The sequence below is a fragment of the Drosophila erecta genome, unplaced genomic scaffold (assembly GCF_003286155.1).
Source record: "Drosophila erecta strain 14021-0224.00,06,07 unplaced genomic scaffold, DereRS2 tig00000021-arrow-pilon, whole genome shotgun sequence".
Classification (NCBI taxonomy): Eukaryota; Metazoa; Arthropoda; class Insecta; order Diptera; family Drosophilidae; genus Drosophila; species Drosophila erecta.
In genome coordinates, this window is record NW_020825198.1 from 12,305,941 (window position 1) to 12,327,317 (window position 21,377).

The following is a 21,377-nucleotide window of genomic DNA, read 5'->3' on the forward strand; positions in this document are numbered from 1 at the left end:
TAATATTATATTATGCGAAGAAAAAGGTATCTATGGCTTTGAGCTATGAAAGGTAATGTTTTCTCTGGAGCTCCCCCATTTACGAGCACAGTAGCTTCTCCAAACACCACTGTACCCGACTAATGCCGCACATTAAACATAATTTGAAATATGTAATTTTGGGGCTGTTTGACTTTAACGATCCTCCATAAAGGCGCACTTGAATATGGGAATTTCCAGCGGAAATGAGTTCAGAGCAGTTGAGCTAGGTGGCAGATAAAAACACGGAGAAATACTTTATCCTAATCTATGGGGCTATCTATTGAAGTTCGAACCAAATCTCATTTGATACAATCTGTTTCTCAGCTTCGTATTGTAGATACCCATTTTTCTCTCGGTAGGAATGTATGTTTTAGATGTAAGAATCGAATAAACAAAGAACACGTCATTTCGGTTGTTAAGATATCATAATTGTAAGTAAGGCTTTCAGTTTTGAAACACACTGCAGCTTGTGGAAAGGATTTCTTCCAGTGTAGCTGCATCTTGAGGTGCGAGCTTGTGCTTGCGAGCGATAAGCCGGGACAACTTTAATGCCACTTAATGCCCAGCCAACAGTGGGACGTGAAATTGTCCCAACATCAATCTTCAGCTCCAGCAGTTCCCACATGGAAGGGGCCCGGGGAAATGGGGCACATGGGGTACATGGCAACTGCAGACATGCAGGGCATTGCGGAGCACACAGGCCTGGAGACGGAAGTGTCCCCCAAGCGATAGACAACGACTTCCCCTCGTTTTTATGGCCACATGCGCATCTCGCTCACATTTGGTGCGCGTGCGTATCTTTCTATCTTGTTCAAGTGTGAGGGTGCCCCCTGCAGCGATTCTGGTGTTTTCTCAGTTTTTCAGCTGCTTCTTCTTCTTAGGTGCAAGGAACTCAGGCTACAGTGGAGCTTGCGTAACATGAACTCATATTTCGTATTACAATATCGATGTGTTTTAACTGTACTAGATATTCTGAGAATATGTTGCCTTAGGGAAGTTCGCCTGTAGCTCTTCAGCAATGTCATCGGCCTCTTGACATATCCATCCCCCCTTCCCCTGCTACCACGGCTCCCCCCGCTCCCCTGATTTTCCCCTCGACTAGGTGTTGCAATAGTTATTGTTGCTGCCGTTGGCCCCCCATTCCAATGTTGGAAATTCGCTGGGGAAAACTAACGTTTGGCTTGTGCCACTGCCACCACAAGTTGACTTTGGCAGTGCAACGTTTTAAATAAACATAGCCATCGGTTGGCTTGGGGGCAAATTCGCTTTAGTCGGGGATGTCATGGGTTTGCAGTTTGCTTAGGTTTGGCGAGTCTTAGTTTGTGCAGCTATGTATCTGAGAAATGTGTGCGAAGAGCCATACAAATATGATCAATATTAAAGTTCTTTTAAAGCCAAATTAGTATGACATAATAATAATAAAATAATCTAGCTACAAGTAAATCCAAAAAAAACTGGAAATGTCTTGAAAAGTTGGATTATAAGAAGTGAAATTAAATTTTATAATTAAAAATATCTTATCAAATCATTTCCCTTTTCTGTTGCCTGTGTAACTCTGCCACATTTTACGATTAGTTATCTAGTCACTTCCAATACTTTGCAGTGTAGATTTTCCACACGACCAATGCAACAAACAAATTACTCTAGGCGACGAAAAACTACACATCCCTAAGCGGTACGAAAATAGATCGGGCAAACGATCGGCGGCGGAAAACTGAGCGGCGCGCCGTGGTTGCAGTTGTTGTATTTGTAGTTGTTTGTCGTGCGCCAAGGGGCGTGGCGCGAAAGAGGGCGTGGGGGTGCAGGGGGCCCTAGGATCCCCAGCAAACTGCATTAAACTACTTTCCGTGCAGTTTATTGCTTCGTCTGCGCGCGTTTCTACTTTTAGCTATGCCACGGCTGAGGTTGTGTGCGTGTGGAGTATCTGTGAGAGTCTTGAACTTGTGCTTCTTTCCTTCACTCTTTTTGTCTTGTTTACATCTTATTTCTTTTATTTTTTTACACATTTTCGAGCCAATGGGCGCCCCATCGAACATGCGACATTTTTCAGTCGGTTCCCAATTTAAATTCATCTGCCTTTGTTTCGGCTCGCCGCTCCAGACATTTCCACATTTCCACCTAAATGCTCTGGGATGTGGTCACCGAGCGATGCTCCCTTTTTAGGATCCGATCCGCAAGATCGGCGAGATATTGCGCATTTCACCAGCTACTAGGCGACGTCGAATTACTTGCGCATTACTCATTACTCTACAATGTTGGGCTTTGGCAGAAAAACTTGAGCTGTTATTTATTCAGCAAGAATTCATATAAAATTCCCTATAAAATAGTAGTAGGTTTTACTAAACTAAAAGTTACTGTATGCAATTTCAAGCTGTTGTTATGGTTGAAGTGCAATATTTGCATAACCAAAATCAAAATTGCCATCATATTGAAATCATATCATCATATCAAAAAAGTATGCTACAATATTTGCATATACACATTTAATACAAACCTTTAATAGAAGTTATTATTCCTTTGCTTGTATTAGCTGAAGAAGTTCCAGTTGGAACAATCCTGGTATTGCAGTTTCCCCTTCACTTTATAGATCTAACTCACTGTGGATGTGTTTATCAATATTTTTTTAGGAACTTTATGCAATCACGATTTAGGATTTGCAAATAGGTTAGTGCCACTGATTAGTCAATATTCACTTCATCACTGATAATCCAATGTGGCAATTAATCCGATTGGCGCTGCTGTATCCGTATCTTGTGTCCGCCGTAACCGAATCCGAATCCGTATCCGTACCGAACGCGCGCTGGAATGCAATTGAAACGAGCGGATTGCCGAGCAGGCGGCAACTGCATCCGATGGATGCAATGGAATATCAGAAGTGAGGCAGCGCAGCCGCAACAGCGCCCTCGGCAACAGGAGGATATATACTATGCGTAGATGCTCAGATACATCCGTGCCTTCAGATGTACGTGTATCTGCCCCAATGCTAACTAGACGGAGAGCCAAAGACGGGTCTAAAAATAGTCGCGGGCAGAACGTGCAGTCAGCGCCGGTCCATCACTTTTGTTAGATTCCGTTTCCAGAGCTGGGTTGTCCATTTAGACATTTTCCAGCCAGTTCTCGACAAATCAATCAGTTCTTAAATCATGTATAGGATTTCGCTGCATGCAAAATAAAATGAATAACAGTCATAAACACACAATAAATTACCATATTTGGTACACAAAAATGTACAGAAAAATGTATTTTTATTTTTATCTGATATGATATTTTTTTTTTTACTTTAGCTACATTTAATTCTGAACATCTCTTATACCAAAAGCAGACGTTGCGTCTGTTCTCGCTGCACCCCGCGAAGCGTTCTCGTTTTCTAATGGGATGTGCCCCATCTTTCCCCAAGAAAAGGGGGATGGTGGGAGAGGGGAGTTGGGGTGAAGCGGAGTTTGGCAGCGAAACCAAAGTGTCGCTTGCTTGGTTGCCATTTAATTGCACTGACTTAACTCGGTGTGTTTGGGGGAGTGAATAGTGATCCCCCAAAAACGAGGTATCCATTTGTGCTTCCCTAACTAAGTATATATTTATATAATAAATATTATATATATAAGTATATTTTATTCAGTACTGTTTATGATTAATTGTAGCTTTTGAGATACATTCGTATTTCAGTTAGTTTTCATTTTAATAGCGATTTTTGTAAATTTAAACGATATTGATTAGTACCTGTAATATTGATGAGAAAACGCTGTCAGTGGTCACAGATCACATATTATTTCCTGCCTGGGTGCATTCCTCTCCAATTAGCCTAGACTAGCGCGGTGACTGTACCTGTAATCCAAAACCACCCCAACCACAACCCAATAAGCAATCCTGAGCCGGAGTTCAATGCCCACAGGGTGGGATTTCCTATGCAAGGGCAACAAGTCTGCCACGCAGGACTGGATACAATTGCGGTTCGTTCAACCCGGAGGCCGAGGATAGAGCGAGGTGAGCACATGGGGCTGGCATCTATGGATCTATGCGACGGAAATGGACTAATTTTTCATGTTTTGAAATTGGATGACAGCGACAGGAGGACACACTTCCCGCGAAGGCTGCGACGCATGCGCAGAACGGAACGGAGCGAAGTTCGTCGACCTCGCGTATCAGAGATACAAGATGCATCCGTGTACTAAGTAGTTATAGTTACGCACGGATTGTATTACACGATAGATGAACGCTTCGCTGGAACTGCGCTCAGCCGCTGGAATTTGGGTGATCTTTTCTAGCAACTGTTTCAATTTCTCGCTTTCCCTGTATTTATCTTTGCCCACACTAATATCACTTCCACTTTCATCGTGCGACTCCTATTCGTTCTCTTTCCCTTGGCGTTTGAATGATTTGTGACACCTTCCTGATGACTTCTGATGGTCGGCCTGCGCTGAAATCCCCTTAATCTTGGGAGATTATTTGAGCACTCCCCCCGTATTGATAAATTATTGTGGGAACCTCACATAAATTTTGGTGATCTTGGGGGTTGTTGCAATTGATCGTTTATTGCTAAAATCGAATATCGATTAAATACACGTTAAATAAGCTTATTATTGACATCATGTGGAACAAAAACAGACTGCGATATGGTATGTGGCGCCATAAAAGTGTGTATTACGTTCATTTAAAGAACTACGATCATTGGTTGCTGGCCTGGCTAATAAAGGATTGTGTATTAGCTGAATTGGATCGTGGTCTAAAAACGAAAACGTAACTCTCATTTTTAATGTTTATTCTCTATCTTAAAAGAATATTCATTTAAATTTCGATAAATGGACTGGTATTTAACCTTTCGACAATCTGGTTATTAATATCCATTGGTGGATATTTTAATAAGTTGATTTGCGAATCTATTGCCCTTAACAAGTTCTCCAACGATGCCATCTTCATTTCCATCCATTTCTTTAGTTCATCCTGCTGACGATCGACATTGTTCTTGATATTAAAAAGTGCCTCAGATTGGACTTTTAAGTTCATCTTTAGATTGCTCAAGTGTTGTATAAGTGGATATTGAGCTGCTAGGCAAAATGAGCCGCATTGAGTAGGGGCATCTTTTAGAACGCACACAGAGCACGTGTCCTGTGTCCTGGCCACTCCAATCAGGATCTGTGCAAAAAACAAATTTACAACTGATCTTAACATTTCGCGAGTATATAAGTGATGCAGTCGAATGGTCGAAGCAAACTGATTATTAATTCTTAAAGACTCTTAAAGAAACTTTAGGACCCTTATGAGCTCCCTTGTTTTACGATAAGAGGAGTTATTTTTATATAAATTGTAATGGGTTTGAATCGAGCTCCTGATAATTGTTAAGTATATCTTTGTCGAACTGGCCATGTCCGTCTGTCCGTCCGGCTGTCCGTCTGTCCGTATGAACGCCTCGATCTCAGGAACTACAAAAGCTAGAATGTTGAGATTAAGCACGCAGCTTCCAGAGACATAGACGCAGCGCAAGTTTATTCCCAAATGTTGACAAGCCGCACAATACAGCTACGGCCGCACTTTTGGAAAATGTGATATTTGTTCACTTTTTTATTAGTCTAGTAAATTTCTATCGATTTGCCCATCACGCCAGCACTTTCGAAATTTTCTTTTTCGCTTTTTAATATTATTCGCCATTATTACCGATCTTCTAGAAAATTATGAAATTTTTCGTTCGCACTTACACTAGCTGAGTAACGGGTATCTGATAGTCGGGGAACTCGACTATCTTATTGCTAACTAAATTTATTGTATTACTTTAGCTACATTTGTATCCGTATTGATAAATTATTCTGGAAACCTCACATAAATGTTGGGGATCTTGAGGGTTGTTGTAATTGATCGTTTATTGAATAGTATAAATTAAGAAAATATATATCATATAGTATATAGTATATACTATATACTACGTACTTATATATCTCATATCTTATATCTTATGAGAATATCTTATCATCCACTCGATTTCGTTTAGTTTTGTCGAAAACGAGTTCCTTAACGATTTCATCTCCATTTCCACCCATTCCTTTAGTTTATTTTGCTGACGATCGATATTTTTCAATCCGTTCTGGATATTAAAAAGTGCCTCAGATTGGTCTTTTAAGTTCATCTTTAGATTGCTCATGTGTTGTATAAGTGGATATTGAGCTGCTAGGCAAAATGAGCCGCATTGAGTAGGGGCATCTTTTAGAACGCACACAGAGCACGTGTCCTGTGTCCTGGCCACTCCAATCAGAATCAGTGCAAAATACAAATTTACAACTGATCTTAACATTTCGCGAGTATATAAGTGATGAAGTCGAATGGTCGAAGCAAACTGATTATTAATTCCTAAAGACTCTTAAAGAAACTTAAGGACCCTTATGAGCTCTTGTTTTACGATAAGAGGAGTTATTTTCATATAAATTGTTATGGTTTTGAATCGAGCTCCTGATAATTATAATGTATGTCTTTGTTCCTGGTAATTTTTGAAATCATCTGTGTTTTACGCATTAATGTCGGGTTCCTGTTGCTAAGAATTTGTATACCCTATACTAGTAGAGTAAAAGGGTATGGTAGGTTTGTTGAAAAGCGTGGAACTCGACCCTAATTTTGCGGTCCAAACTTGCAAGGCAAGTGAAATTCTAATGGATATCTAAACAACCGTGTCGGTTAGTAAAACTGTATTTATTTATTTACGTATCTTAAGAACTACTCTTAACATGATCGACTATGTCAGTTCGAATTCTATAAATTATGATAAGTTAAATATATGGTTTGAAAATAATTATATTTAATTTATGTAGTTAAAGCAATGCTGCGTGCCTTCCTTTTGGGAAATCTAACAAATCTGTTTAGACAATCATAAACGGTCAGTCTCGCTGGTGGTGCCATATCATAAGCTTACGGGATTTATACAACAATTTTAAATGACAGTATCAACACTACTAAAAGTAAAAGTAGAAATACATTTACGGATTTCCGAACTCTGAAATTTTGGGAACCAACTGAAATACTTTTTGAACATAGTTGTAGGGTAACTTAATGTGCTACAGATTACATGCTATAACTACTTAGGTCGATAACCACCTCAATCAGCTTAACCAAACGACTCAATGTGAGTCAGTCAAGGAACATTTTGCATCTGCATAGCTTTGGCGCAAAAATAAAACTTGTCTCTCGTTGTAACATTTCCATAGTCAATAGATGGCACTTTTGGATATCGAAGAACCCTGGTTCCCTAGAACTTCTCATCGTCGATATTGCTCCGGCAATTGTTCAGCGCCGATTGTCGTTTCATCGTTCCAGATTCGCAGTCGATATAGGTTTTGGCCAGAACTTTGGGCGTATTATTTTGGTGCATGTTGTTCCGGTTTAGGGTGCCATTGCCGTTGCCCAAATTACTCGTCTTGGCCGGCATCCTGAAGCTGGACTGCCGCTTGGGACGCTGATCGTAGTACTGCAAGCAAATGAGTTCATTAACTGCAATCTCACCCAGGAAACATGCTAAATTACATATACTCGCAAGTATTTGCACTTACATCCTTGGTGGGCAGACTGGAATACTGGTTGGGGTAGGTGTCGAAACTGGCTGTTGTCGTCGTGGTTTTGTTCAATGCCTCCTCAGCACTGATCAGGAATCGTTTCTTGGTGAATCTGTAGGTGGCCAGGCAGCAGGCCACAGTGAATAGCAGGCAAGCGAAGATTACGATGGGCAGCGTGGCAGTTGAAGCAGTTTGGCTTTCTGCAAGTGTATGACCAATGGATAAGCAAATGTATTTGCATTGAAATGGAACAAAGGCAAACTTACCCTCGCATTCATTGGGCACACAGGCGGTTTTCTCAAACTCCGCACCACGGCACTCCGTCGAGCCGGGCTGCTCCACCAGGCAGCGGCGATGCCTCAGTCGGATGCCATCGCTGGAGCAGCTGGACCACTCGCTCCAGGCGCTCCAACCCAGGAAATCTAAGGGGAAACCAATTGGAAATTGAGCATGGGCGAGAAGGAGTCAAGTCAATCATTAGATGACCCACCTTCGCAAGGCACCATTTCACACTTCTGTTCCTCGAGAGCACGACCCTGGCAGAGCCTGTCGTGACCCGCCAGGCAACGACGTGTCCTCCGGCGTAGTCCCAATCCGCAGGTCACCGAGCAGGCAGACCACTCTGACCAGCAGCCCCACTCGCCGTGCTCCACCTCGTTGTCCAGGCTATTGCCACTCAGCTGTTCATCCGCCGGACAGGCGTGTATATTGCATACCCGGCTCTGGCTTCCACGACCTCGATGGCGCTGCTGGACTCCACCACCGCAGCTTACGCTGCATGGGGACCAGTCCGCCGCATCGGATTCTGCGGAATCGTGATCACCCTGCCGCTGGCAGCTGCCATCAGCATGACAATTGCGCGACTCCTCCTTGGCCAGGCCAACTCTGACGGAACTGGCATCCGGACTGGTGGCGCGACAGACGTACCTGAACCGCCTCTCCGTGTGCGATTCACTGGAGTTTCCGCTGCCGGTAACCGTTAGCCAGGGTGTCCAGGCACTGAGCTTGCGCACCTCCTGACAGCTCTGCATGTTGCACTCCTCGTAGTCCAGCCGACACCCAGGGCACTCCATTCCACCGTTGAGTGGAGCCGGATCGTTGCACTCCCGTCGACGCATCCGGAAGCCACCGCCGCACTGGGCACTGCACTCGCTCCACTCGCCCCACGGTCCCCATCCGCCATCCACGGACTGCGGCTTGGCCACCGGACACGGTGGCAAGTGGCGGCAGTACATCTCCGACTGCTCTGACCCCACACAGGTGCGCCCGCCGAACGCCGGACGCGGATTCCCACAGGTGCGTCGCCGGATCTTCACGGCAATGCCGCAGGTCTGAGAGCAGGGCGACCATGCTGACCACTCCGTCCATCCTCCGTGCTGCGTGCAGTTCGTCACTTGGGTGCTGGAGTAAAGGAGTTTCATATTTATCATAGGTTCTCCTTTTATTTAACAAGTTCTAAGAGTTCCACATACCTGATGCCCTCGCAGGTGGCGCCTCCATGTTGTGGCTGTGGATTGTTGCAGCTGCGCTGTCGGCACTGGCAGTTGCTATCCGGTTGCTCGTGCTGCTGGCAAGCGGCCCAGGGACTCCAGGTGGACCAGCCGCCATCGATGGGGGCATTCAGCACAGGACAGGTGATCTGGGGCGCCTGATGCCAGTGCTGCAGTACAGAGGAATCCGGTGGCTGGGGCATGCAGCGCTCGACCAGCTCGTTCCAGCCGCAGTAGGGATCCATGGAATTCAGGCAACTGGACTGCGACACATGGCGACTGCAGTGGTGGGCGGGTATCCGGGTCAGGGCCAGGTCGGTGCCCAGATAGAGTGAGCCGCTGACCTTCAAAAAGGCCATATTCAGCAGGCTGCTGGTTCCAGTATCGTCCGCCTGCCACAGCTCCACCAGACATGTCTGAACTCCTTGGCCACCGTACTTTACGGCCAATTTCTTGATGTGATTCCCACTGCTGGCTACGAAGAGCACATGGACCTGTTCCGTCTTTGTGTTTACAATGTCCAGCGCAAGGCGGCCGAACTGTTCCAGCTTGGAGTGATACAAAGGCGCTGCCCCGATTGGCTGCACTGCCTCATCCATCAGCTGATAGCGCGAGCTCTCCAGCCAGTGGCCAATACTACTACCAATACTACTCGTGCCGCACTGGAACTGACTCCGCTGATTCGTATTGACCGTCTTCCAGGCCGCATCCGCGTGCTCCTGCTGCTTGAAGGGTCCATCGAATGCCGCGTTAATGGAGCTCAGGTTGTAGGCGCACACAGCAGAGCCGAATATGCTGGATCTATGGGATACACAATTAGGAAATTTATAGTTTATAGGAATAAAGAAATCCCATTTCAAATACCAACACATACCCCGATGTTCTGAAGGTGGCATAGAGAATGGATTCGGATTCGGCGTAGGTCATGCCTTGGATCTCATCGAAATAGTAAGGATATTCGCCAGGCAGTGAGCAGTTGAGACGCGCCTTCAGGAAGGATGTCCAATTGTCCCGTAGCAGCTGACCACCGCCGCCCACATCATTTTTGCACACCCTAGCAATTCTGGAGTATATCACCTGAAAGGGCACAAATCTCTTAGCTCGGCAAAACACTTGTATGAAATCAATTCAATCACTTACCTTGCCACAACTCATGTGCTCGGCGGCCGACTCGCGCAGCAAAAAGTAGACAAAGTGGCCAGCCTCGAAGCTTCCCACGAATTGGGCTCCACTCAGCCAGTTGTTATTGTATTGCTTGGTGCGGAGGAAACGCTGGAAATTCGATGGTAGAACCATTAGAAGTGTGGGCAGGGGTGTGGCTTTACTACGCTTTTATTTTATTGTTATAAGTCCAACTTCAAAATAAGATATATACATATAGATACACATAACTCATACGCCGTGTGGGCTCACCAAAAACTATTCGTTTTAAAACAAACATTTTGCTTGAATATTAAATAATACTGATGTTTGTGTTTATCTAAATTGGTTGGTTGCAAAAAACTATGCTTAAGTGCTGAATGTATTACATTGACGAATATCACTCATCCGCAGTGTGGGACAAGTTCAGGTACCCACCTCATTGGACTGCACTCCTGTGCGCAGAATGGCCACATCGCTGCCCGAGAAGTCGGTGGCGATGCCCACGAAGAGTTGGCCATTGGCCTGCAGCAGGCTGGTGCTGTTCGCCTGCGGATGGAATGGACACTTGACCAGGCCGCTGTCCACGCCGATGACTGTGAGGTTGTCCATCTGCAAGCAGCACCAAAGGGTTGGGGTAAATGGCGCGTCAGGCTGGCGACTCCAAAGAGCTGGACACGACTCGGTCGACTTGGACGACCACTCACCTGGCGCCACGAACAGCTCGGCTGGAAGGCGTTCGTCCCACACGCGTACAGCTGGTTCTCACCGTAGCTGTGGAGCACGCGCACATAGTTGCGACACCAGCGCTCCGACTGGCCTTTTAACTGGCACATGGCGATCTCCGACGGCGTGGCCGCCCAGCTGGCCCGCTCCAGCGGCTCCAGGTCGAACGACATGCGGTACAGGGTGTCCCTGCGAGGAAGCAATTCAAATGTTTCAGGTACTTAGTCAGGCGAATAGAAAACTGGATAGTAAGATGCTTAATATGGCATACTTATTGGATCAATTCCCTTATCTTTAATAGGAACCTTATAACATACTTATTGGATCTACGCTCTTATCTTTAATAGGAGCCTTGTAACCCAAGTAAGACCTGACTTTCTGCGAGATATTATTGCATACAGGACCCACATTCAGTTTCCTTTTTGGTTGCAGTGTAAGCCCGTTGAAAGCCGACCGATTGGCCAGCAATAACAGTTAGATAGGCGGCCCACAATTGTTTACAAATAAGGCAGACTCCGACTCCAGCTCCAGCTCCAGCTACCACCCCGCTGGACTCCCCTGACCATCAGCTGTCATAATTTTGAACTGGTTGGCCGCCAGTGCATTGAACTGCAAGGCAAACTGGTAACAAAACTTGGCCCGGCACAGTGGTTTTTAGTATAAGAAAAATCGTGGAAAAGCCTGGCAATTTCAACGATTGTGGGCAGATAGCCCTCAAGGCTGAGAACTAATAAATTTTAAGCTGAGAAAATAAACATATGTCGCTAAGATATCGTAAATAATAAGTTTAGGTATGGTACTACATAAGATACAAATAATATTGTTTTTCAAACGTAAAGTACTTTGCATAAAATTGCGTGCATTTAATATATGTTTAAGTTGTTCTCCTCTGCACTAAATTTTAGAAATATTGTAAAATTACCACTGCACGCAGCCAACTTTACCAATTATTCCAAACGCAACCACTGTGCTACGCGCTTTTGGCGAAACGAACACGAAGATCAATAGATCAAGTGCAACCATTTGGAGTGCGCGAGAAGCAATTGCTAAATGGTTACATCTCGAGCCGGACAGCGGTATTTTTCCAGCTAAGAGGTGGCTTGGATGGCGATTGGGACTGGGCTTGGAATGCAGAACTCTGACCACAGATCGGAGAATGCCGCCGTGCTTGGGCTTGAGAAGCAATGCCGCCGGCCAGACGTCGCCAAAGAGCCGGGCCAAAAAGAGATCACTGCCCACAGTCCGGCCATCTAATGGTCACTTGCGGCTGTTTAGCGGCCTTAGGATATAAATTGAATGCGGAGCAAGTACACGCGGAGAAAAGAGTATTGCTATTAGGATCGCTTCAAGCATGCCTCACACAAATCGTATCAAATACACAAGAAGCTCTATATGCACTTGCCTATATTCTTGTAAAATAAGCAAATATAATGCGATTACAGATTATATGTATTTTAAAGTTGAATAGATGCATTTTTCCCAGTGCAGATACTGGATCGTCAGCCAGATCGCCCAGTATCAATCATTTGGATTGCAGCTGCCGCAAGGCGCGTGGCACATCGGCCCCCGTGCAGTTGCAACTCAGGTAAATATGTATTTGCACGTATATATATATGTGCACTTATCGCTCAGGTGTAACTCGAGCTCCACGCGATGCTGGTGCGTCTTAAGCGGTACGTGATGAGGTAATAAACACGCCAACCTTTGCGGAAAACGCAGCTCAGCCATCGGCAAACACCGTCGCCCTTCCCAAACATTGCAAGTGGAACCCTAGGAAGCAGCTGTCAATGAATTGGGGATCGGCTAAGTGAAAAGGTGTCTTTTAGGTGTTGCCAGATGCAAATATTGTGTGGCTTTCATTACTGCCTTTGGTTAAGTGATAATTAATTGACCTGTCCAGATACCCACTGCAAACTAATTTGAAATGATACAAGAAAAAATCTTCCAACCTATTCTTAACTAATCATATTTTAAAGTTTCAATAATTTCATGGTATGGTATATTTAATGGTATATTTTGTTATATTCCAGACTTTACGCTTCCAGCTTATACCTGACATTTATTACTTGAACCTTGCTTACTAATTGTCTTGTACTTATTGGCCTTGAAGTATTGACAACTTTTCTAGGAACTGGCCTTTATTGACCGTTGATTGAGTTGTTGTAAGGTTATGTTAGCTGAAAACATGCCTATACAGAACCACTCGTAAATACGCTTAAGTTTATAGTCCCATATAACACCTAAAGTGCATTTAGAACCCAAGATTATAACTCAGGGCTCTCAGCCCCTTAAAAGCTCATATTTCACTCGATGGGTGGTGCTCAAGTGTTTGGGGAGCATTTCAAAGCCTTTCAGTGAGGCGTTACCGGAAATCGTATAACCAACACACCGCAACACTAAATCATTCGAATATCCATGTGAAAATGACACAACAAAAGCCGGGGAATGCATTTTTCCAATTGCAAAACAAAAAAAGAAAACCAAAAAGCATTTACTGCCATATCGTGTGTAAATCTCGCCTAGACTTCACGGCTGCGAAAATTAATTACTGCTGATTGTGCTCGTCACAGTGTGAAGTTCTTTGTAAGTTGAGTATAGCTGCACCTGCTATCAGTCCGTAGAATAAGCAATTAATCAAAAATGAGCAACTTGAAGAGGTTCTCCAAACCAAGTTTCCTAAAGTTTTATCACTTTGAGCGCAAATAACACCTAAGATGTCACCGCAATAAGTAATATCTACCAAAATATTGGGTCGTACTTTTGATGCCTTTGCACTTGGGTATAAAAACAAAATGAAATTCATTTTCATAGAAAATAATCATTATTCCAACCTTGTTTTTATATTCAAAAACCCAAGCAAGCCGCAGCTAATTTTAAACAAGCGTGGCAAATTCCGAAACGTTATGTGAGTTCAGCACGATTCCTACACTGTAAGATATGCCACAAATAGAAAAGATACAACGATTCTGCATTCTTCATTTCTTCAGAAACTATTCAATTTTTTGCGTATCTGACAAGTTCAATGCGCTGCTTTTCATTTCAGCGTAGGATTCAACCAAACACCGCCCAGTGAGCGATAAGCAACGGCCTTGTCAATTAGCATTGGCTTTCGAAAAGCGCCCCGCACCCCGCACACCATCTTCGCACTTATCATCAGCCGCCTCACCTGATTTTATCATTCGTTTCACCTGGCGGCAGCGAAAATTCCGCTGAGGTGTGAAAAAAAGGGCGATACACATGTACCGCTTTTCTCTATGTTTTCTATTTTTTATGGCCATTTCGAGGGGGTTCTAGTCGCAATCTTGTGTGCTGTTTGGCTTGTTTGCTTAGTTGTTTTTAATTTGTGTTTGTCATTATTCTTTGCCATTCGCTATCTCAATGGAGCGCGCGCGTGCAAATATGCCGAATTCGCACATGGAAATGGTCGGATGTTTGCCCAATCGATCATCATATGGGGTATCTTCTGTACCTGCTCAAAGCTGGCCAGCTTCTCTTAGAAACTCTCACATGTCGTATGTTCTCTAACAGACTCTAACTTTTAGAGCTCAATAGCTCTTGTGATTGTAAAAATAAGGAAATGAAAAGTTATATAAAAATAATTGTAAAAATATATGATGATCATAAAAAAGCTGTAAGATCAACGGTTTCAATTTCAAGCATAATACTTTTGAAAGTGTGGCTTTCAGTGAAGTAAGTAGTTGAAGTTTAATATATGGCCCATTACCTTTTGGTGCAAAAATGTAATCTGAAAATCAATACAATCGCAGCTTAAAATTGTAATGCTCAGGCGAAATTAAAGATAAAATAAAACACAAAAAACCTATAAAATTGGGTAAGTTGTAGCGCATTTAAACTCGCCATGACCCATTTGCAACACACCACCGACTTGTCCGCACAACAAACCCCAATAATGATCTACATGTCTCGGGAAGTATTTTCGCATTTCGTATCGATATGGTCGAGTGTGTGCACCCCTGAGCATTCGCAATTCGCATATTTCGCACACCTTGCGCCGCCGCCAACTTTTATTTGAACGACAAGCGCGACAAGATAACAAAAAGGCCTCTTTGTAAGCGCAGTGGAGCAAGTGGAGCAAGTGGGGAGTTGGGGCTTCAAACGCCAGATACGGATACATATTCAGCTGGATCTGAGACGGCGACCGAGACTGGGGCTATTAAAAATGCGGTGTCGCCGCCTGTCGCCTATTGCCAGTCATTTTGCCAAAGACTAACTATACTGCAGCTCCATGCCACATGTTGCCCAAGTGGCCGCCGGTGCGCCAGGTGCGTGGGCGTCCTGTCCGCCGCTCCGCTGGCGGCAAATCTCGCTGGCCGGGCTTAAATGGGTTACTTGTAATTAAAATTGCCATTGCACTGGCCGCCACTAATCTCGGCTAAAGCTGCAGCACTTACAGACAAGCTTCTAAAGCTTACTCTTCACCTGACTATGGGATTAAAATGCCATTACACATAAACTCTAAAAAGGTATACACGATTCATCCTAAACTTGCAGTTCCAAAAAGAAATTACAATGTCTTGTAGTTTGTATTCTACTTATAGAAATATAAATTCTTACAATTGCTTTTAAGCGGAAAGAACTGTATTTCTTCTTAGGCAGGTTTGACTGTGCCACTTTTATGAGCTCTGCCTACGCTACCGCATTCCTGGCTCTCGATCTCAATCCGCGTTCGAATAGCTTTGTGTCAGTCTGGAGCCGCTCAAGAGGTTTTTAATAGAAATATGCAAAATGTTTGCCAACAGTTTGCAGAACGCCATGCCCCCTGCCCCCTCCAACATACGCCCCTGCCTTCGAGGGGCTGGTGCAACACGGTTTGATTAATTTTGATTTCAATTTCGGCATCCGTGTGCTCCAGTAGCCGTCGAGTTGACGCGACTGTCACAGGTGCATTTTGGTATCTTGTAGTGCGGAGATTGAGTTGCAAGTAATTTGGGCAGTTTGGGTGGTTCCTAGCCAACGATCACAGTGATTTATTGTATAAATATTAAAAATGTACTGCTGAGCATGCGCAATTATGAGTACAACATATTTCATATTGTACAGACACTGCACTGCCGTCGAAATAAAATCCCTGGCAAGGCATTGTCCACTCCAAGATATTCGAGTGGAAAAACAACAGCATGGGTAATGCACAACGTAGGAAAATAATTTCCTTGTTTATATAACATTTTGCTTGGCCATATGTATAAACATTTCAAATGCTTCCCAGCAGGTCATTTGCATGCTCCATTTGCGACAGGCCACAATACAAAATACACCGCTTAGGCGACCCCTCCGAAAAATAATACCTACATACAAGTATAAAAATATGTACTGGCCATGTAGGAACTAAACTCACAAAAAAGGTTTCTGCTCGAAGGCAAGCGAACGAAAGCGAAAACACAACGCAATATTATTTTAATGCAGTCTATATCAAATTTCGGCCAGTTGCATGGCACACTAAAACCAAATGCACTGAGATGTTCAAGACATAAAATGTGTTATAACATCTTTTAAAACTGCATACCAGTTAAATATAATAAATCAAAGAGTTGAGAAGAATATATCTTTTATCTTCCGCTTTTAAATAGGCACCTTCCTTATAGTTAAAAATCTAAACTGCATTTTTCGGGGCTTAATTTTTCTTAGTGTGCCTACATCCCGCTCCATTTTCCTGTTCATGACAGAAAATTACGCGACGGTTACCAACGGACCAAGTTGCCTCGTCACTCGTCATGGGACACGGGCAAAAGACTCGAGGAGTCCCATGTCCATGCCCATTCCAGTCCCGATTCCATGCCCATTCCACTCTCGATTCCATTCCCATTTTCCAGAGCAGAGCAGAGCAGAGCAGAGTCCGTCAACAGGCGGCTGGCAGTAATCCGATCTTGCAGTCGTGTCAAGTGTGCTGCAGTCCAGATACAAGGAGCCTGCACTCACCAGCACATCTGCACAGCAAATACACCGCACAGATACAGATACAGATGCAGATACAGATGCAGATACAATATAGTACGTGCATACATAGCACCACTACCAGTTCTTTGGCAATTGCCGAGCTTAACCACAGAAATCATGAAAACCATTGTTCGATTGCGTAGTTTAGATGTGTTCGGGTGGAGTACCACAATTAAAATGCGGTCTGCGATTAGAGATGGTTTACGTTGCGGCAACTTCGAGGGTCATTCGGTGGGTTTCGACTTGCGGGTCTTCAAAGTGCGCTCCACACTTCTATTTTATTTGAAGGAAGCCTTATCGAAACCGCATTAACAAGAATGATGGCTAACCTCAGGTTGTTTACTAGAGATTAGGACTGAAATTTATAAAGCTCCAAGGTGGTTGCACTTATCTCGCACCAAAAGAGATCGCTGTAATTCTACGTAATGTTCCCATAGTGTATATTGTAAAATGGAATTAAGAACGTAAAATTTCAAACATGCAATAAGAAAAAAGGTAGTAATGTTGTTACCAGTCACTAAGTAATACTTGTGCCAATAAAGACAATGTTTTAGATAAATATATCTAATCAAGCCCCACCGACTTTCACAAAATAAAAGTTTATCTCTCATCGACCGGCTCAAAGTATTGGGCACAGTCTCAAGGCAAAAAGTTAAAAGAAATCCCAGAGGCTGCTGCAATCTAAAAACCCGTCTAGTCCCTTTGATTAGTTGGCTCTATCAACTAAGCCCACGCATTATAAAATAAATTACGTTTTATGTGGTTAATAAAGCCCACTTGCCTATCTGGCCGCCTACTTACAGGCAGCCCCATAATTCCCCCTATATGGAGCAACTGCCCTTCGCTACAAACGGTTTTTTTTTTGTATTATATCGGGCCGCACTCTTATCATTATGCCATAATTCAGAGGTTGGTAAATAAAAGAGTAACAAAAATATGGTAGAGTGGAGCTATGCTCGCAGTGAAAATCGCAGACTATAAAGAATAGAAAAGGCAACTGAAACTGAAAAGTATGACAAATGATTGACGACAAGGGAGCATGATAAACGACTTCCCTTCGGGCAGCAATGGGTTAAGGTGGGTTTATCAACATGACGACACTATAGACATATGCGTCCATGTGTGTACCTTATCGGGTTTTCCGCTGGAGTCGGAGGTGGAGAGGTGTCGCATCCATATCTATGCGAAGCAGACACAAACAAACTTCAAGACGCGTAAATGAAAAGCAAACTACAAGAACCAAGTAAGGCGGCTAGAGAGTCAGATACTTTTGTATCTCGTAGCGCGTATATTAAATTGCTCAACAAATACATGGAGTACACCACTTCTCCCTCGGCCCAGCAGTATTATTTGGTTACCTTTTCGGTTTTTTTTCCTTTCCCTATTTTCTTAATTTTTTTATTCTTTTTTTACACTCAATTATCTTTATTTATTCCCTTGCCCACAGCAGGTACTTGAGATAAGTTCTCATCGAGGGTTTTTTTTGTGGAGCTTCGTTGATATGTAAAAACTCTTTGGTATACCAGTGCGTGCACTTTCATTTTTATACACTCTCGTTTATGCTTTTTTTTGTAACTTGCGTAATACGCTAAAAACCAGAAGAAGAACATTATCAGTTTTACGTACGCAATGCATCTGTTTATTTTCTTCGGATCGTTGAATTTTACGTAATGCCTTTCTGCTGATAACCCAAAGTTAACAAACGCTTAGTGGAGATTTATTTTCGGGTGTGTTTTCCCTCTGCATTTGTTATCGCTATCAATGCCCAAAATAATGACCCACTTATCGGTGCGACTAATTAAAATGAAGTCCTACAAACGGTATCTTTAATCTTGGATTTTGACGCAACCGGAAAAGTAAAAACAGTCATAATGACTAGGTACACGGCTTAACCGTGACTCAATTGGCCGGAAACAAAATCTATAATAACTATAATAACAATAGGCTCCTGGTTTTTACCTGGCGCCGACGATCACTTGGTTCCTGGCCACGTCGAACAGCATTTCCGAGTACCAGGTCGTTTCGGGATCGTAAAATCGTTTGGCCGTCGACATTAAATCTGTAAAGAGCACACATTGTTGTAAAAACCAATAAACATAACATTCAAATTGTATAACCAAATATTATGCATTCGCAATGCAACAAACTTGAGTTTTAATAGCAATCATATGGCAAATTTATTATTAAATGCTGCCAGTGTAAGCATTACAATGTTACCCATTTTCTTTAAGGTTTTATAACTGATTCATTTGGGAAACATACACGTATATGTTTCAATATTTAAGTGTCTACTTTTCGTGGATAAACCACAAGTTTCTGCGAAATTTAATATTTAACTTGAGGTGAAAAAACGCTATACAAAAACTGAAATCATTGTCAACAAAGCGTTGAGCTGAGTTCGCATTTTAAGACGGACTTCGAGATACATTCCCGTGCAAAAATCACAAAAAAGAGCAAATATTTAAACAAAATGCAAAACACGAAACTTTTTCTGATTAAAAGCACCAGATACACGGATGTATTGGGGTGTCATAAAAGCGGTTTGTCAGGGGAACCCGGTTAAATCGAGATCATTGTTGACACGCCGGGCAAATACAAACAGTTGGGCAGATGATGAGTGTATTCGGAATGGCACCTGTTGATCGAACCGAACATTGCGCAATCGAGTGCATACTCTCGGAACCACTTAGAACTTTGACAGACATCAACCCAATTTACGGTGCACCCGCTTCAAGTGGCCAGCTTGATTGATTGCCGTGCAATTGACACAGTTTCGAGTAATTTTTGATAATACCCCACCTCGAGAACCCACCTTGATATGAGATGTATCGCGAATCGTTTTCCAGTAACTCCGCACTCGGATCCGTCTTGTAACCACTGCCCGTCGAGGGCTGTGGGCCTTCTAGGGTTAAGAGCGATAGAATCAGAAGAAGCCACAGTTGGCTGGGCATTTTGGGAAGTTTCAGTATTAACATGCTGCAAAGATAGGAAAGGAAGTTGCAATGTGTGTTATAGATTTAAATCTACAGTTCTATACATCTACAATACATTTTTGGCTGATTATCGACGTTCCACAAATGTTTCCTCAATTTCTTGATCATAGCCTAATTACTTTCCACTTTTAAACAAACTTCTTACATTTAAAATTTTTTTAAAAATTTGTTATACAAAATTTTGTTTTCTAAATACGTTTAAATTAAATTTCACCCATTTTGGCTCCATTCAAATGAAATTATGATACTAATGAACATGAACACAGCTCAGATAAACCTGATCTAGCTTATGATTTATACACTCCAGATCAGTAATAACTTATTGTGGCTACATTTTACACTTCCTCAAAAAATATTACAAGAATTGTAAACAGCAAAAAATGTCGATTACAGATGAGATAGTCGAAACTTACTTCATTTAGCGTCACGTTTCGTGCAAAATAAAATACTAAACTTTATTCCATTCAACTTTTGCGGCGAATAGATTGTAAAAGGCAGTTGGTAAATTAAATAATAACGGCATGTGCCTGATAAGCAGGGGAGTCGAGTAATGCGCGTGTTTCTGATTCTTCAGACAATTAAATCGCATCTGCGATCGCCGATAGCTTCACTTTGCACACAACACTCACAATATTTTCAATTTTCCATACGATTTTCGTATTATATTCAAGAAATTTTCAGAAGAAAGGCGATTTGGCTGCCCCTGGAGTGGAGTTGCGTTAAAAACATTGACAAAAGACACAGATAGACACCAACAACACGGTCGACGAATATAGCGAGACGGGTTTTTTCTTCTGCCTCGATTTCCTACTCTTGTGATTATTCAGATACGAGTTATACGCACGCGCATGCCCGTCCGATCGACGAAGTTGACCGCGCAAAGAGTCGCAAGAAACTGAACCATGGAGACGAATAATATGAAAACAAAACGTGAAAACGAAGCACGAACGCAAAAGAAACAAAAACGCAGAGGCAAAGCGGAGAGAACAGGCTAAAACGCCGACGCGCATTCGCTGCCCACGTCGCAGTCGCGGCGCTGCCGACGTAGATAACCGGCTTGGAGAGTGCACTCGAAAAAAAAATGTGGCGTAGAACATTGAAAGGGGAAAAAAACTCAAAAATTTTTAAAATGTTTGTTGTGTGAAGGTTGATGAATATCTTTTAAAACTAAAATATATGTTCCATTATTTATTCAAACAATCTGTTTCAGAATTATCTAAGGAATTGTTTGATGGAGTGCTTTTTGTTAGTATAGAATAGAATAGTATGTAAAATAGCTTACCGAATTTATTTATCTAGTCATCCCACAAAAAGCAGAACGAGTTTCTCTCAGTGTCTGCTTGGGAGTCGAGAGGCGCGGCTCCGGCAGCTACAGCGACCGTGGCAGCAGCAGCAGCAGCAGCAGCAACTTCAACTGGGCAGGGCGCTCATATATCATGCGACAACGACAACGAGAACGACTCTTCAGAATCTCCGGGATCGAAATCCGCGGCTCCGGGAAGCGGCAGAAGCCACTGGAGGGT

General features: G+C 43.2%; 1 protein-coding gene across 1 annotated transcript; it reads right to left on the reverse strand.

Annotated features, from left to right (window-relative positions):
• Positions 1–6,907: 6,907 nt before the first annotated feature.
• On the reverse strand, positions 6,908–20,797 carry LOC6544657 (semaphorin-5A). The gene is made up of 12 exons (XM_001972450.3): positions 20,268–20,797; positions 19,674–19,837; positions 18,821–18,920; positions 10,888–11,095; positions 10,619–10,792; positions 10,181–10,312; positions 9,915–10,117; positions 9,023–9,841; positions 8,041–8,951; positions 7,817–7,972; positions 7,548–7,750; positions 6,908–7,465 (listed from the first exon to the last, which is right to left on the reverse strand). Exons 1-12 carry the CDS (start codon positions 20,270–20,272, stop codon positions 7,247–7,249), a joined length of 3,294 nt encoding a protein of 1,097 aa, XP_001972486.1. The 5' UTR covers positions 20,273–20,797; the 3' UTR covers positions 6,908–7,246.
• Between the last annotated feature and the right edge of the window lie 580 nt (positions 20,798–21,377).

Coding starts and splice junctions, on each gene's coding strand:
- LOC6544657 (XM_001972450.3), bottom strand. Junction 8,952..9,022: donor GCCACCTGCGAGGGCATCAG/GTATGTGGAACT, acceptor CCTTTACTCCAG/CACCCAAGTGACGAACTGCA. Junction 7,751..7,816: donor TGTGCCCAATGAATGCGAGG/GTAAGTTTGCCT, acceptor ATACACTTGCAG/AAAGCCAAACTGCTTCAACT.